The sequence below is a fragment of the Rhea pennata genome, chromosome 4 (assembly GCF_028389875.1).
Source record: "Rhea pennata isolate bPtePen1 chromosome 4, bPtePen1.pri, whole genome shotgun sequence".
Lineage (NCBI taxonomy): Eukaryota > Metazoa > Chordata > Aves > Rheiformes > Rheidae > Rhea > Rhea pennata.
Genome location: NC_084666.1, coordinates 32,055,841 through 32,070,983, shown reverse-complemented (window position 1 = coordinate 32,070,983; position 15,143 = coordinate 32,055,841). Strand labels below are relative to the sequence as shown.

Below are 15,143 nucleotides of genomic sequence, written 5' to 3'. Positions count from 1 at the left end.
AGATGAAACAATTCTGACAAAAAGTCAACCAAGAAGGAGTAGGAAGACAAGTGTCTTAGAATTAAAGAGTACATATGGAAGAGGCAGCTACAGCTATCTTGAATGCTTTTCATCACTTTGAATATCTGCTGTGAGACCCCAAACTAGTTAACTGTTAAAAATCAAATTATTCATCATCAATTAATGTTTCAGACCAGATTTTGTTTGTCTTGAACCCAAGAACTACGGGAAGAGATGGACATTCTTTTGCCCATATTAAAACTATTTGAAATTTGTTAAGAATCTCTAGCAATTCTGTTCTTTGAGAAAAAGATTTCCAAGTTTCACAGGGAGCAGCCACTTTAGCACCAAGAGCTTTTTAGTGGTTCTGTTAAGAAGTAAATAGGTTACTAGTCTATGAAACTTCATCCAAAGGAACCCATTCTGTCAGCTAAGTCCTCAAAAATTTCCATTTGCTATATGGTCATCACAGGTCAGAGTCCCAGGGATGAGGCAGAAGACATTCACTTTAAGTGCTTCTACCAGCTGCTATAGATCTATAGCACCAGGTACCAAGACTGAGAGCAGAGACACCATCTGCCTCTTGCTCCAAAGGATCCAAGTAAACCTGGGAAAAGCAGTCTGCTAGAAGAAAGATTAGGAATAGGTAAGCAAATAGAAACACTGGGATAAGGCAGAAAAGTCTAGATTGGCTGGAAGGAAGAGAAAACAAAAATGTTTGGATGATTTGCCTTGGAAGAAGAGAAAGCAGGTTAAGACTGCAAATGAAATAGGGAATGGGGGAAATAGGAGAAGAGGAAAGAAAAATTTGGAAAGACTCAGAAGATAGTGTCACACTTGGTGGATCAGAAATAAAAATGTCTTTGACTTCTCCTTGACCTTCCAAAAGCTGGAAAAGATCCCAAGATACTCAAGCCTCATCTTTCTCTGTTGATCAGTATATGATATAACTGAAAACCTCCTGGCAGAATATGCATCTCACTTCCATCAAATTCATTTATACAGAAACAGCAGGTTATCATTCTCCAGCAATTATTCCACGTACACATACTCTGCAGTAGATCCTAATACCACTGACACTTACATGACTTCTCATGATAGTTAAAAAATGTAATAGCTTTTGAAGTAGGAAGTTCTATTAAAATTGCTAAGCTCAGTACTTAAGAGTAGAAATTAAATTAAGACCCTTGGGCAACATAAATTCAGCTTTCTAGTAGAGGACATTAAAATACAATACCATTACACAATATTTCATGTCCATTCTATGCAACTTAAACATGAAGTCTGTACATTTTTCTTCCCGTAGATGACCCCTCTGGGGGTGTATTTAGAAACTGGTAATGAAAAAAGTGGTGTCTATACAAACTGTCCCTCAATCTACTGCTACAGGTGAAGAGTGCATGGTGAATGGGAAAGGGGCTACACCCCTGTCTCCACTAGAGTTCACTGGGCAAATCATTTCAACTAATAGTCCCCAAAAGAAGCCCTTAAGTCACGGTATGTTTAGAAGGAAATCCTAAGTAGTGTACAAGTCACAGATGGAGCTCATGACCAAAGGAGCCTTTTCTTGGTAGTTCACCACCTGAATCCCATTGTCATCTTCTACCTGTGGTCAACCTGTAGTCTCTACTGCCACACAAGTCCTTCAGGAGCACTGTAGTCGACAACAAAGTACAGGAATCCACAAATTCAAAACAAAAAACCCACAGCTATTTGATCCTCATTTTTGTATGTGTGGCTTGTAAGGATATTTTCAGGAATGCTGAGCACTCAGATCTGCAATGTGAATTCAATGAGACCATCAGTTCCTAAGCAAGAGTTGCAACGTAAAGCTAAGTATTCTGAGATGTCAGTCTCTACACATCTTAGTTTGGCCACACAGAGTGCACACGTTTGAATTTCAAATTTTTTTGTTATCCAAACTCAAAACTAAGTTAATTACAGCCTCTTTCCACACAGGAACATAGAAATAAGGATATTAATATTTTTCGAATGCTACAGTAACAAGCACCATAAAAAAGAAAAAAAATCTCTGTTCAGAGTGAGATATGAATAACATTTTCAATCCAAAAAATTGTTTTTAATCATATGGAATAAGAAGATACTGAAAAACTGCTTGCTCATGAGACACTGTCCAATCATCTTGATACATTTTTTTTAAATTTCCTAAGACCTCCTTATTTTGAATGTACACAAGATGTATAGTCTTAAGGATTTTAAACATAATCTAGATTCTGACATCTTAACTTTAGAGTTTGCAACCTCAATGTTTTTCTAGCTGTGTGTGCAGAAATACATAATTACAAGTTGCACTGAATTTACTGACTTTTCAGAGATGCAGCAGCCACCTTTTTCCTCAAAAGCAGCCTGAAAAGACCAAATGGGTAACTAGAATAGTGAGATTTTTGTCTTAGGTCCTCTGTGCCATAATAACATGCTCAAGACGACAAGCACATGAGTAATCAAAAATATCTGGCTCAACTTCCCTTCACAAATGATGCTGCCTACAGAACGTGCCTTTTGGCTAATGATTCAAGGCATAACAGCTAACAGCATTCATATTGGCAGCTAAGGACCCTACCTGCAAAAATGTACTGCCTAGTCCTGCAGGTTTTGTAACTAATACTTCTATGAAAAACAAAACATAATTACCATATGCTAAACACGGCACCGTGCAAGAGTTACCAGCTCTGAAAATGAAATATCCAGTGATCACGGGAGATAGGTCAGCTGTTTTGCCTTACACGTGGTTAGTTAACTCACGTATTGGGGAACTAGCTCACGGTAAGTGCAGCTTATCAGTACCAAGCGTAACGTTATGCGTTCTTACGAAGCTCTGCATGACCCTGTTGTGCTCCACACACTATATATATATATATATATATATTTATCGTATATCAGGAAGGTAACTGCTCTGAATATAACCGAGAGACGAGCGGGAAGCCGGGGGAGACGCGCACCAGCCGCGTTTCGGGCGGGCCAACCCCGGCGCCCCCGCGCCGCACAGCGCCCCGCGGAGCCGCCTCGCCCGCCCGGCGCCGCGGGGAGCCCTGCGCGGCGGCGGCGGTTCCGCGGGGCGCGGCGGCGGCGGTTCCGCGGGGCGCGGCGCCGCCGCCGGCCTCCCCCCGCCGAGCCCGGCCCCAGCCTACCGGCTCCTTGGCAGCGGCCGCCACGGGGATGGGGAGCCGCGCGCGGGCGCGGCCCGGCTCGGCGGCGGCCTGTTCTCGGGGGGGCTCCCGCCGCCGCCGCCGCTCGCAGAGCCGGTAGCCCGCGTAAGCGCCGAGCGCCGCTGCCGCCGCCGCCGCCGCGCAGCCCAGCTCCCGCCGCCCCCGCCGCGCCGCCGCCTCGCCGCCGCCCCACAACCGCCGCGCCGGCGGCGCGCTGGGCACGGGGCGCGCGGCGGGGCCCAGGCGGCGGCGCCACCGCAGCAGCGCGCGCAGGGCGGCCATGGCCGCCGCCGCTCCGCGCCGGTGACAGGCGCACGGCGCCGCCCCCACCCCGCAACGCGGCCCGCCGCAAACCTCGCGAGAGGCGAGGAGGGAGGGGCGGGGCCTGGCTCGGGCGCGGTGCGGCAAGGGCGGGGTGGCCGCGCTAACGCGTTTCGTGAAGTAAAAGGGCGTTTTAACCAGCTCCGGCACTCTCACTGCCGCCTTTCCCGTTCCTGAGGAACGTTTGGGTGCCGCCGCGCTGTGCTGAGGGAACGCTGTGGCGGCCCGTGCTCCCAGGGCCCCGAGAGGCGCTTGCAAAGGCCGTTCGGGGGTGATGGGCGGAGCCGCCGGTTTCTTCCCGGTTTTAAAATGCCCCAAGGCAACTTCATCCGTCACGTAATTCCTTTAGCTTCTTCGCCCTCGTGCGATACAAACCAATAAAACTGTAATTTTGTCAGTTTTTAAGGCCCAGGGCGTTAGGATAAGGTATGTTCATGAAGCGAAGGGCTTGGCCCCTCGTCTGAATTTTGCCTCTAGGCTGAGAGATGCAGCGCTGAAGCCTTTAGGTGTCAAGACAACATAATTTTGAATTCTCAGAATGACTGAAACTCGAGCTTTTCCATGTGGTTACAAAAATAAGGGTTTAGAGGTCTAAACATTCAGTTTGGAAACTTGCTGAGCGTGGTTCTTGGACCTTTTCAGATCCACCTGCCTGATAGGAGATGCGGTTCACCAACAGAGTAGTTCCTAAGTAGTCTGGTTTTCCTGTGTAATTAAAAAAAAATGCAGGGCAAGGTAGTGTGCCGAAGTCAGCCTGCTGAATGACTGATGAGTCACTTAAGCTGTAGACACAAACCATGAGTTATCTCTCTTGTTCACATCGCTGCCCTGAGATTGGCATCTTTACCCACAATTTAATGACTTTTCAATAACACCTTTAGGCTAATCTTTTGTTCACTTCGGAAAACCCAACACACATCTGTAACTACTTAAGTCTTCTCTGGCGAGGTGTTGGGTAGGAACACAAGTGTGGTTTATTCATGCAGTAGGTCAAAGATTGTAAGCTGGCCACACACTTTATGTCCTCAGATTCAGAGACCATCTAATTTAAAAAAATCAATTTTTATTCAAGTTTTCTTCAGTGACCCAGTTAGCGAACTGACATAAAAGCTATCAGATAAGACATTCTAGTACATGTGGATATATACGGAAAAGATCCACTCTTAGTGTATGTAACTGGATGTGAATGTGCGCTCACTGTCCAGCTTCTCTATTCCATGCCATTTACACAGGTATTATTTATGTCTGTTCACAGAAACATGGAATGAAAACCATGCATCTTGAAGGTGAATTTCTGTCTTCAATTAAAGAAATAAATCAGATAAATAATGAAGATGCCTGAAAAATAGAACTTTCTTTCTGTTGGAAATTTTCAGTGTTTTTCCCTCCTGAGTTTTTATACTATAGGTATATAAATCGTTAAACATATATATACATATATGCATACATGCATACGTATGTGGAACTATACCAGTTCAGAAGAAGAAGTTCTAAATCCCTTTAATGTAGAAATGTTTAATTCCAATATTCTCACTTAGAATCCCTCCGTTCTCCTCCTCCCCAATCTGATATTCTGAGATCAAACTATTCCCATGTTGGCTGCTAGTCTGAAGTGAAATACTTGGTTTCAGGTTAACATTAATTCTGTATCTATTCCACATTCCACGTGTCTTTGTTGATATTCTCCATTCTGTGGTTCCTCATGCCTCAGTTTTCTCTTTTTCTCTGTATTGGCACAATCTTCTTGGCTGCCTGGATTTCTTCTCCTAGTGTATACTTAGCAGATAAATCTTATATCACTGAATCTTTTTGAATAAAGCACAAAATAATTATAACATTCACCAAATTGTACAGTAAGAGATGCATACAAACTAATGGATAGTATTTTAAAGCTCTCTACCTAGACACATTATATATTATCCAAGTTTGCCTGCCAGTTATGACTATGGGATTAAATTTCATAGGCTTTTCTCCTCTTTCATATATTTGAACAGGGTGGGGTTACTGCTGACTCAAGCTACTATAGAAGGAGGCTCACCTTTGGGTTTGGCATTATCTTAGTTGACAATTTGACAAAATAAAAATTTTCACAAAAATTCCAGAAGCTGTAACTTCTTTTGTTGAAGAAGAAAAATATTTTAGTCTGGCTGAAAGGTTTTGATGAAAAATCAAAAAAATTGCTTAAAATATTTGTAGGTACTGCTTTTAAAATGGTTGTGGTTATACCTTTTAGAAGGAAATGCAGAGCCTTTATTTAATACTATATCTACCAGTTATGTTACCTCAGTAAGCAGTTGCTCTGTTAAAAATATTCATAGTTTCCAGTCAAATTTTATCTTCACTGGATCTTGCTGTTAAATTAGAGCCTATGAATGAAAGGAATTACCTCCCCAAATAGGCACTTGCAATTAGTGATCAAATCACTTCTTCATGTTTTTTAATGGGCTCAATAGGCCAAGTGTTTTAGTCTCATCTTCTGCTGTTTTTCTGAACATTGAATCATTCTTCTACCTCTCCTTTAAACATTCAGTATGTTCTAATATTCTTTTTGATGTGTGGGCATGTCTGCAGATGAATCTGTGCAGTGATACTGCCAGAGACCTATTTCTACTAAATATTCCTTCCTTTATCTGTTGAAGGATCCTACGCATTTAATTAGCTAGTGCACTGTTACAGATGTTCTGTTGTGACTCTGTTTTTGACCCACTGCTTCTTCTACAGTGTAATCCTAAAATCCAGTCCCTTACTATATGTCAAACATTGATGTGACCTAAGAAGATAAATTTCCATATATGGGGCTTGTGATTTAAAATGTGTGTTTATACGGAATTATCAGTTATAGAATAGTGTGGAGGGATCAGAATTGTGCCCAAGGGCCCAACAGAACCCAATGGCTGTCCATGTTTCAAAGACAGCTAACAAACTCAAAGGTATATGTGCATATGTACATTTATTTTCCTAGCATCTCCCTATTCTAGTGCTAGGGAAGTTTTGCTTATGCACCTCATCAGATTATGACCTGATTTGTACATCTTCACGTATAGAATTATTGAAATTTGAAGTTTATTCTATTATTTTCTTCTTAGTAAATCCCATACAATCAGAGACCTCTATTTTACTTAGCAATGCCCTGAAAGACTCCCACTGTAGCTCCTCATGTTCTGCTAGTCTCGCTGAAAGCAGCCGACCATGTTTTCTTGTCCAAATACAGGAATAATCTGGAAATGACCATATTATACAGGTATCTCCAGCTGCATATATTCCTTTATATATCCACTCAATGGATTTTGTTCCACGTAGTGTTTCCTTTCCCATATATTCATGCCCCCCCATTCATTGTCTTAGCTGATATTTTATTATATCATTAAAATTTTATGGCTGGCACAACACTGTTGTAAGAGAGTTCTAAAATTAATGAAGGCACAATAAACTGCAGGACATAAAGTTTTACAGCTTACATCTTTTTCTAATCAAGCTGTTTTTACATTCACACACACACACACATTTATATATATGCACACATACATATAAATAGAGGTAATACATGTACTGTATATTATGTACATACAGATAGAAAGCAGTTTGGTGTAATACATAGGCATATAGCATATTTGTCAAAGTTTTCAGCCCACTGCTTTCTTCATTCCCTTGGTGGAGGTACTGCCTACGACAATATGCAATTCTGAGGAAATGAACAGTAATTATATTGTCTACGGAAGCCCTAACTACTTGTAGTGGAAATAAAAACTGGACCACATATGTATTTGTTCAATGACATTGAAAGTGCTGTCTCTAGGAAGTATACGTAAAGTCGATTAGATTGTACTGTATACTTTAAGTTGAATAACGTAATCTTGTAAAAACACTCTTCAAAATTATTTAACTTCCCATGATATAGTCTCAGAAGGTGCAAAAAAACCCTTTAGTGTTATCTTTTCCTGTCACATGACTCGTGCAAACATCAAAAAAATTCTTATCTTTTTGTTTCTTTTCTGGCACTTTATAAAATAGCATAACCGGTTTAGTGCCCAGACATTAAAGACTCCGTCGGAGAAGATCAACGTTATGCGGTCCACTCTACTTGAAATGACTCCATTGTAACAGGAAAGAGTTAGTTAGCCATAAGGATCTTCCACTATGTGCTGGCTGAGGATATTTAAAAAAAAAAAAAAAAAAAAAAAAAAAAAAACTTTTTTTCACCTGGAGACAGTGGTGCCACTAAGCAGAAGAGGCCTCTCCTGTTTGCGGGGCTCAGGGAGTACCGCTGGGCTCCGGGAACCTCCTCCCAAACAGGGCACCTCTTGGCTCAGAAGAATTTACCTGCTGTGTTCATAGCTGTGCCCTGCGTGTCCTGCGATGTAGCAGCTGCGAGGGACTAATTATGGCTTGATCTTGAGCTACCATTCATGTCAATAAAAATACTTGATGCGTGTTTCAAACGTTTTAGGTATATACGAGTAATCAGCGTACAGGCTACTTTAGAAATCGGTGCCATATAGTTTATTCAACTTTGATCTATTTCTTTGATTTAGCACTGCAATTAAGTCTATTTGGTTCAAAGAGAAAGCTCATTGGTTGATGTTTTACACTGATGTGATAATGTTTACACAGATGTGCTTTGAAATCTCGATTATGGTGGATTTTTGGGTCCCACCACATGACAGGCTCCTGTTATCTGAAAGGTAAAATAATATAACATCTTTCTGTAACTGCCTTCAGAGCAGGTCTGCCTGTGCTCTCCTCTGAGGTGATTTATCTGATCATTGTATTTAGCATTAGTTTTTTTCTGTGTTAAATCCCTCCACAGTAAATCACTTGCTTTAAAGCAGCCTTTTTATAATTCAGGTGCACACAGGGGCAGTACTTAGGACTGCAATGATGAAAAGGTGTAGCATTACCTGCTTTAAAGCACCTGCCAATTAATTAGCCCTATACTCTCCATAGCAAATAAAGCTAAGCAGTCAAATCCATTTGATCTCCCAGATTTAGGCTGTGACTGAAAAGACCATGGAGCAAGACTGAAGAACTAATCTTTCATGATTCTCTACAACTTTTTTGTTTAAATGAAACCTTAAACTGCCAGGCAATGCTCTCAAACTTTTGAAAGAATTAACTATGGGAGATCTTGGAGTTTTATGCCATAATACCTTGTTTTAACATTAGCAAGGAAATGCATAGCATTTCTTAAACACTAAGATGGGTCTCCAAAATTCATTATATGTTCAAAAAAAAAAAAAAGCAAGGTAAAAGTCAAGATCTTAATTTTAATATACCATTGTTTTACATTGTTTTATCATTGTTAATAATGAGCATTTGCTCCAGGAACAAATTTGCATCCCTGAACCATTATCTCCTTGGGCTGAAAACGATACATATGCTCAGCTAGAACAGGATAGCAAAGACCTAAATTGATTCAAAGCGCTGTAGAAAGGCAGCACAGTACTTTCAGTAGGTAATGTTATTGTGGATTTACTTGCCCACAGGTTTGGCAAGGGGCCCAACGCAAAGCCCTGGAGAAGATGAATTAGGCGAGCCATCTCTCCCCCTCTTCCTTTCTTCATCTCTGCCTGTTTTGGGAGTATCTACCCAGAGCACCGACCTGCCCTTGATGTCTTTGAGGCGCTCTGTCGATACCCGGGCGCTATAGATCAGCTTCACTTCATGCTAGCGATAAATTAAGCACCAGGGAGAATTTGCAGAGGGGAAAGCACCTCCCTGACTATGCCAATTTCTTTAATAAAAAATCCCCTCCTTGTAGCCGAGGCGATAAAAGGGTAATGCGTGTACATTTTATTAGCGTTTTAGAAACACGGAGTAAAGCTGTCAGATCTTTTTTTTTTTTCCCCTTTCTTTCTTTCTTCCTTTCATGTGTGTCTGGGCAGGTCTAACCCTCAGGTAACGCCCTTCCTCCCTCTTCCCTCCCGCCTCTCCCTGCACCTGTGTCCACCTCGTGCCCCGCCGCTGCCCGCCCGCCGCGGCCGCGCAGCGCCGCGCAGGGGGGCTGCCGCCCCCCGGCCCCGGCCCCGGCCCCGGCCCCGCGTGTGCGTGCGCGGGCGGGCGGGCGCGCAGCGCCAGCAGCTCCCTCCCCGCCGTCCTCCCGGATCAGAGGAAGGTGCGAGGAGAGGGGGAGCGCGGTTTACAATTTCAAACGCAGCCTCCCCGCGGAGGGCCGCATTAGCATATGTCAGGGGGACCGCCGTATGCATATATACACGCGCGGGGCGTGTAAACACCACCCCGCCGCCCGGCTTCCCTTGGCGCGGCTCGGCTCGGCTCGGCGCGGCTCGGCTCGGCGCGGCCCCGCCGGCTCCCCACGCGCGGGGCGCCGCCGCGCCCCCCACATGCCCAGCCCGGCAGGCGCTGCCCGCCGCCGCGCCCGCTCGCCCCGCGCCCCCATGGCTCCGCTGGCCGAGGTGGGGGGCTTCCTGGGCGGCCTGGACGGCCTGGGGCAGCCCGTGGGCGCCCACTTCCTGCTGCCGCCCGCCGGCGAGCGCCCGCCGCTGCTGGGCGAGCGCCGGGCGGCGGCGGAGCGGGCGGCCCGCGGCGGCGGCGCGGCGGCGGCGGCGGAGCTGGCGCACTTGCAGGGCATCCTGCGGCGGCGGCAGCTCTACTGCCGCACCGGCTTCCACCTGCAGATCCTGCCCGACGGCAGCGTGCGCGGCACCCGCCAGGACCACAGCCTCTTCGGTAGGCAGCGGCCGCGCCGCGTCTCTCCGGGCCGGGGGGGAGGTATGTGCCCGTGTGCGTGCACCTGCATGTGTGTGTGCGCGCACATGTGTGTATACGTGTGCGTGCATGCACACCTGTATTATGTGTGCGTGCATATGCGTGCACGTGTGTGCGCATCTGTACATGTGTGTGTACGTGTGCACGAGTGTGTGCATACATGTGTGTGTGTGCGTGCACACCTGTGCATGTGCATGCACGCGTGCATGCATGTGCACATATGCACATCTGTGCGTGCATGTGCATATATGTGCATATATGTGCACATGGGTGCACATATGCATGCACATGCATATTTGTGTTCATGTGTTCACATGTGCGCACATGCACACATGCATGTGTGCAGGTGTGTGCATGTGTGCGTGCATACATTTGCGCATGTGTGTGAGCGTGTTCACACATGCCCCCACAAAGGAGGTGCGATGCCAGCGTGCTGGGGCAGGTGGGTGAGCGGCTGGGCTGAGCCCTCCGGCTCAGAGATGTGTCAGAGCGAGGGTGCAAGAGGCGCTGCTGTCCTGTGCCAGCCATGAAACCCTGTGTGTGCCCAGCTCAACCCGTGCCAGGTGTGTGTGAGTGCAGGCGCATGCCTGCGGGCTTCGCGGGGAAGGGGAAAGATAGCGGCAGTCACACTGCTTTGAATAGACTAGCTGCATCGCAGTGTCCTGTGCCTTTATAAATTAATACGGGTTATGGACTCAGTCACTGCGACCCTTCCCTCTGCATCAGACCGCTCTGTTTTGCAGAGCAGAAAGTTGAAGCAGGGAGGCCTGAAATGCCTCTTCTGCTCAAGTACTGAAAATGCTTCATGGTACTTGTGGTCAATAAACCAAAAGGAGGAGAGGGCAATCCAAGAATGTAAATGTTTACTGCGATATGAGAGTAAATCCTAAATAACGGGTGTAGGAACTGACCATCTGAACCAACCTGCTGTTGTCAACTACACGTGAATTTGCGTGTGCGTTGATTTAGTAGTCATAAAAAGGTGATTAAAGGGTTTCCTATCATCTTTCCCATAGTCAAAACAATCTGCTGGAATGGCTCTTAACTGCTTTTATAACACATGGATGTTTTCAGAAGTAAAAGAGCAGTAGTCAAACAGAAAGTTCTTCTCAGAAGGAAGATTTCCTACAGCATGTAAACATGAAATAAATCTACTTAAAAAGAAAAAAATTAGCCTCAGATCAAACATTCATTGGGCTTTTTAGAAATGTTCTTTCTTTATTCTACCACTATTCTTTGACAGTTTGTCTGATGTGGTTGCTTTGTGGGTTGAATCACCTGCTTTTTATAGTTTTGAGAAAGGGTGGCTTTGAAAATGATACCCGAAAGACAAAATTCCTCCACCTCTTTTTATGGGATTTTGTGCTTTAGGAACTGGAAAACCTATGATGATTTACATGCAGTAGGATTTTGAATGCTTACTCTTTCTAAAGGATTTATTTCCTTTGCTGCTTGGTAATATAAATAAGAGACATGCCAAAGCGTAATTAAAATTCAAAACATTTTAAATTATTGTAAAGTCCAGACAGTCCATCTGTCTTAGAGTGAAAAATGGTCCTGAATGAAAAACAGTAGTCACAAATACAGAAAATAGACAAAAAAGACATTGTCGAACTCAAACACACTATTTAAACATTTTCCTAAGATCCATTTTTTTTTTTAAAGTGTTGTGCAGGTTTGTTGATGCACAGCAAGACCTTAGGTACAACTGCTTTTGGAGGCTCTGTTTATGTTGTTAACTTTCAAAAAGCCAGTTCACACATTCCCTTTTTTTCATATTTCATGTGTAATGTTATCTGTGCAGATCAGTTGGTTAAATATGCTGTTCATACACTTTCCAAATTGCAGGCTTCAAATAAATGCCCCATGCTCCTGATTACTTTATATTAATATATATTATGTTTTGGACCAATATAGTATAAAGAGTGCTATAATTCAAACATTAGAAAATAAGCAGCATAATTCATGCACATGAAAAGCCTGCACTGATTATAGCAGGTTGTGTCAAGAGGTGTGGGCCCATATGCTAGATAAGATGTCTGGCAAATACTTTTTATTTATTTATTTATTTATTTTTCCTGTGGATAGATTCTGTTTCATAAAATTCCAATCTGTACTTTGATTTCTATTCAAATGATCTAATAATGGAAATATTTTTTTAAGATAATGCTATAGAGAAGGTGAAATATATTTTTGGGTTATTCAAACCTATCTTCCAGTATTTGAGTAGGAAGTTCAGCAAATAGTGTAAAGTCATTATAGATTACAGTTCTGTAGTACTGAAGGCTTTAGCCTTGGTGGTGAATGGAATCCTTTCTTATTCAAAATAAAAAAGATTTCTTTAAAGAATGTAGCATTTTTCCAAGATGTGGCTTCTCTGACTGCTTTCCTGTGGAAACTCTATACATTTCCATTCAATATTTGAAACTGCAGAAAATATAGGCCATAGTTATTATAATAAATGTGTTTGTTGTAATAAATGTGGTTTTCCACTTGCATTCAACTATATTTTTGATATTTTTTATTTTTTTGGTCACAAGTTGAATTAAAGCCATCTCTTTTATTTTTTTTTCCTTTGGGTGTATGTTCAGGTATCCTAGAATTCATCAGTGTGGCGGTGGGACTGGTCAGCATTAGAGGAGTGGACAGTGGCCTTTACCTTGGAATGAATGAGAAGGGAGAACTCTATGGATCTGTAAGTACTACCTTTGGATCAATTCGTACTTGTTTAGGTTTTGATTCCCTTACTGGCACTAAGCAAACACCTTAGGCAGCTAGCTTAGGTGGTCTTGGCTTTCAAAACACAATCATCTTTTCCTGTTGAAAAGTACACTGAATTCTCAAAGCACATGGTATTGACTTGGATGCTAAATATTTGATGGGAAAATTTTCTGTCTTAGATAAAGATAACTGAAAAGAAATATAGACGGTACCCTAAATTAAGACAAAAATAGCTATTTAAACTAGCTATTTAAAAAGTCTTTAAGTTGCCTGGTATATAATTTTCTTTGTAAGTATTAACCCTAAGAACTATCATGGTCGGTGCATATTCTATCTTTTAAAATACTTAATGCATGTGCAAAAAAGTTAAAAGGATAGCTATGGAACTAATAAACAACAATTAATACAATATCTTGACTTACTTTTCGTTTAGCCTAATAATGCACCTTTAGAAATCACCAGGTGATACTTCCAGGTACCAGTTTTTTAATGTAAAAGCATACTTTCAGATGTTAAGGGGGAAAAAAAGGCCAATACTATGTCACAGTTTTGTTCCACTGTTATTTGCAAAATCTGAATAGGGCAGGAGTACTGGCAGTACCTGTTGGACCAAACACTGGAATGTTTGTGTCTAAAAATGACAATAAGCTTGTACTCATTAGTTATCTGATCCTAATGAATAACTTTTGGCCTAAAAGTATTAGTATTAAAGGCTTTCATGGTGTTTGGTGTTCTGGTTGAATAAGAAATAGTGACCTGCTGGTACCATATAGCTTATACTGAGGTGATGATAGCTTTTCTTTGTGTCATAGCAGTATTTTCCCCACAGAAGGAAAGCAGTAATCACATACCTTTTGTTGAGATCAGTCCTGTTTAAAATGCGAGAAGTGTACCACAAAGAACGCTTTCCAGTATGTTCTTCATCTATTACATTGTGCCTGAGTCCCTCTATCAAATCTCGTTTCCAGAAGGGGTGGAAACCCCAAGACGGACCTCTCTGGAGGTCGAGTGAATTTTAGTTAATGGGAAATGCCTTCCTAGAGGGAGTCATCTAACTGGTGTTTAAATCCAAAACTGTGTATGAAGGGGTCTAGTTTTCAAATGAGTAAAGGATAAATTAGCCTTCCAAACTCCATTTGATGTCTACATACTCTTTTGGAGTTTGATTTGTTAACAGTTGAATGAACAGGAAGGCAGCACAAAGCCTAAAATATTTTGTTTACTTTTATCATGTTTTTTTCCATAAGTGTGTTTGTATTCAGTTACTGGTTGCTTGACTTCCTATTTTTCTTCCTTGTTTCTTTCTATAGGAGAAACTAACTTCTGAGTGCATCTTCAGGGAGCAGTTTGAGGAAAACTGGTACAACACTTACTCATCCAATGTGTACAAACATGGAGATTCAGGGCGGCGATACTTCGTAGCACTTAACAAAGATGGTACCCCCAGAGATGGGGCGAGGTCTAAAAGACACCAGAAATTCACACACTTCCTGCCCAGGCCCGTGGATCCCGAAAGAGTTCCAGAACTGTACAAGGATGTGTTGGGATACAGCTGAGGAAAGGCAGAAGTTTGAAAAAAACCCATCTTGGAGATGTTTGATCTTACTGCTTTGTCCGTGGCAGTACCAGCATGGAGAATTTGCAAAGTTCTGCAATACTGGGTTTGAAGAAGCTACTTAGTGACAGCCAAGCCTCCATTCCCTGGTGTTTGGATTTAGGAGACAAAGCCTTAAAGCTCAGAGTGGACTGGCCTCGCTCAAATTTGCTGAATTGTATGGTAGCCAGTGGGAAGTTGCAGTATGACTTAAAATACCAAACTCCTGCCTGTTTTGTCTGGATTACTTACTGTCTATAAATTAGCAAAAGAAACTACCTACAGCATCTGGATCAGAGAATAGATGGAAGAAATAGTAAGAAATGAACTGTAAAATAGTGATACATCTTGAGAACTGTATATGAAGTTGTAGTGGCTCCACTTCAGTGATGGACCTTAGATGTCAATGTATCACAGTCAGAGCTGGAACTTTACTTCATAGGATGGACCTATTTATACATCTCCAGATAGCATATATTTATTTTATATATTTATTTATTGAAGAGTTTATTTTTTACTGGGATATGAAGAGAATACAAGTCCCCAACCCCAATGACAAATCATTTGCAGTGCCAATATTTGGTAGTGTCCGAGTAGTGTCATGATGCAGAAAT

At 42.8% G+C, this 15,143-nt stretch overlaps 2 protein-coding genes across 2 annotated transcripts in view; one reads left to right on the top strand and one right to left on the bottom strand.

Moving 5' to 3' along the window:
* MICU3 (mitochondrial calcium uptake family member 3) overlaps positions 1-3,449 on the bottom strand; it is a 51,486-nt gene extending 48,037 nt beyond the window's left edge. The window contains exon 1 of the mRNA XM_062575628.1: positions 3,150-3,449. Coding sequence (XP_062431612.1) covers positions 3,150-3,449 — 300 coding nt within the window. The remainder of the gene's footprint in view (positions 1-3,149) is intronic.
* A 4,671-nt stretch (positions 3,450-8,120) lies between these two features.
* Positions 8,121-14,491, top strand: FGF20 (fibroblast growth factor 20). Its single transcript, XM_062574526.1, has 4 exons — positions 8,121-8,170; positions 9,595-10,175; positions 12,806-12,909; positions 14,246-14,491. The coding sequence occupies exons 1-4, from the start codon at positions 8,121-8,123 to the stop codon at positions 14,489-14,491; spliced, it is 981 nt and encodes a 326-aa protein (XP_062430510.1).
* The last annotated feature ends 652 nt before the right edge of the window (positions 14,492-15,143 follow it).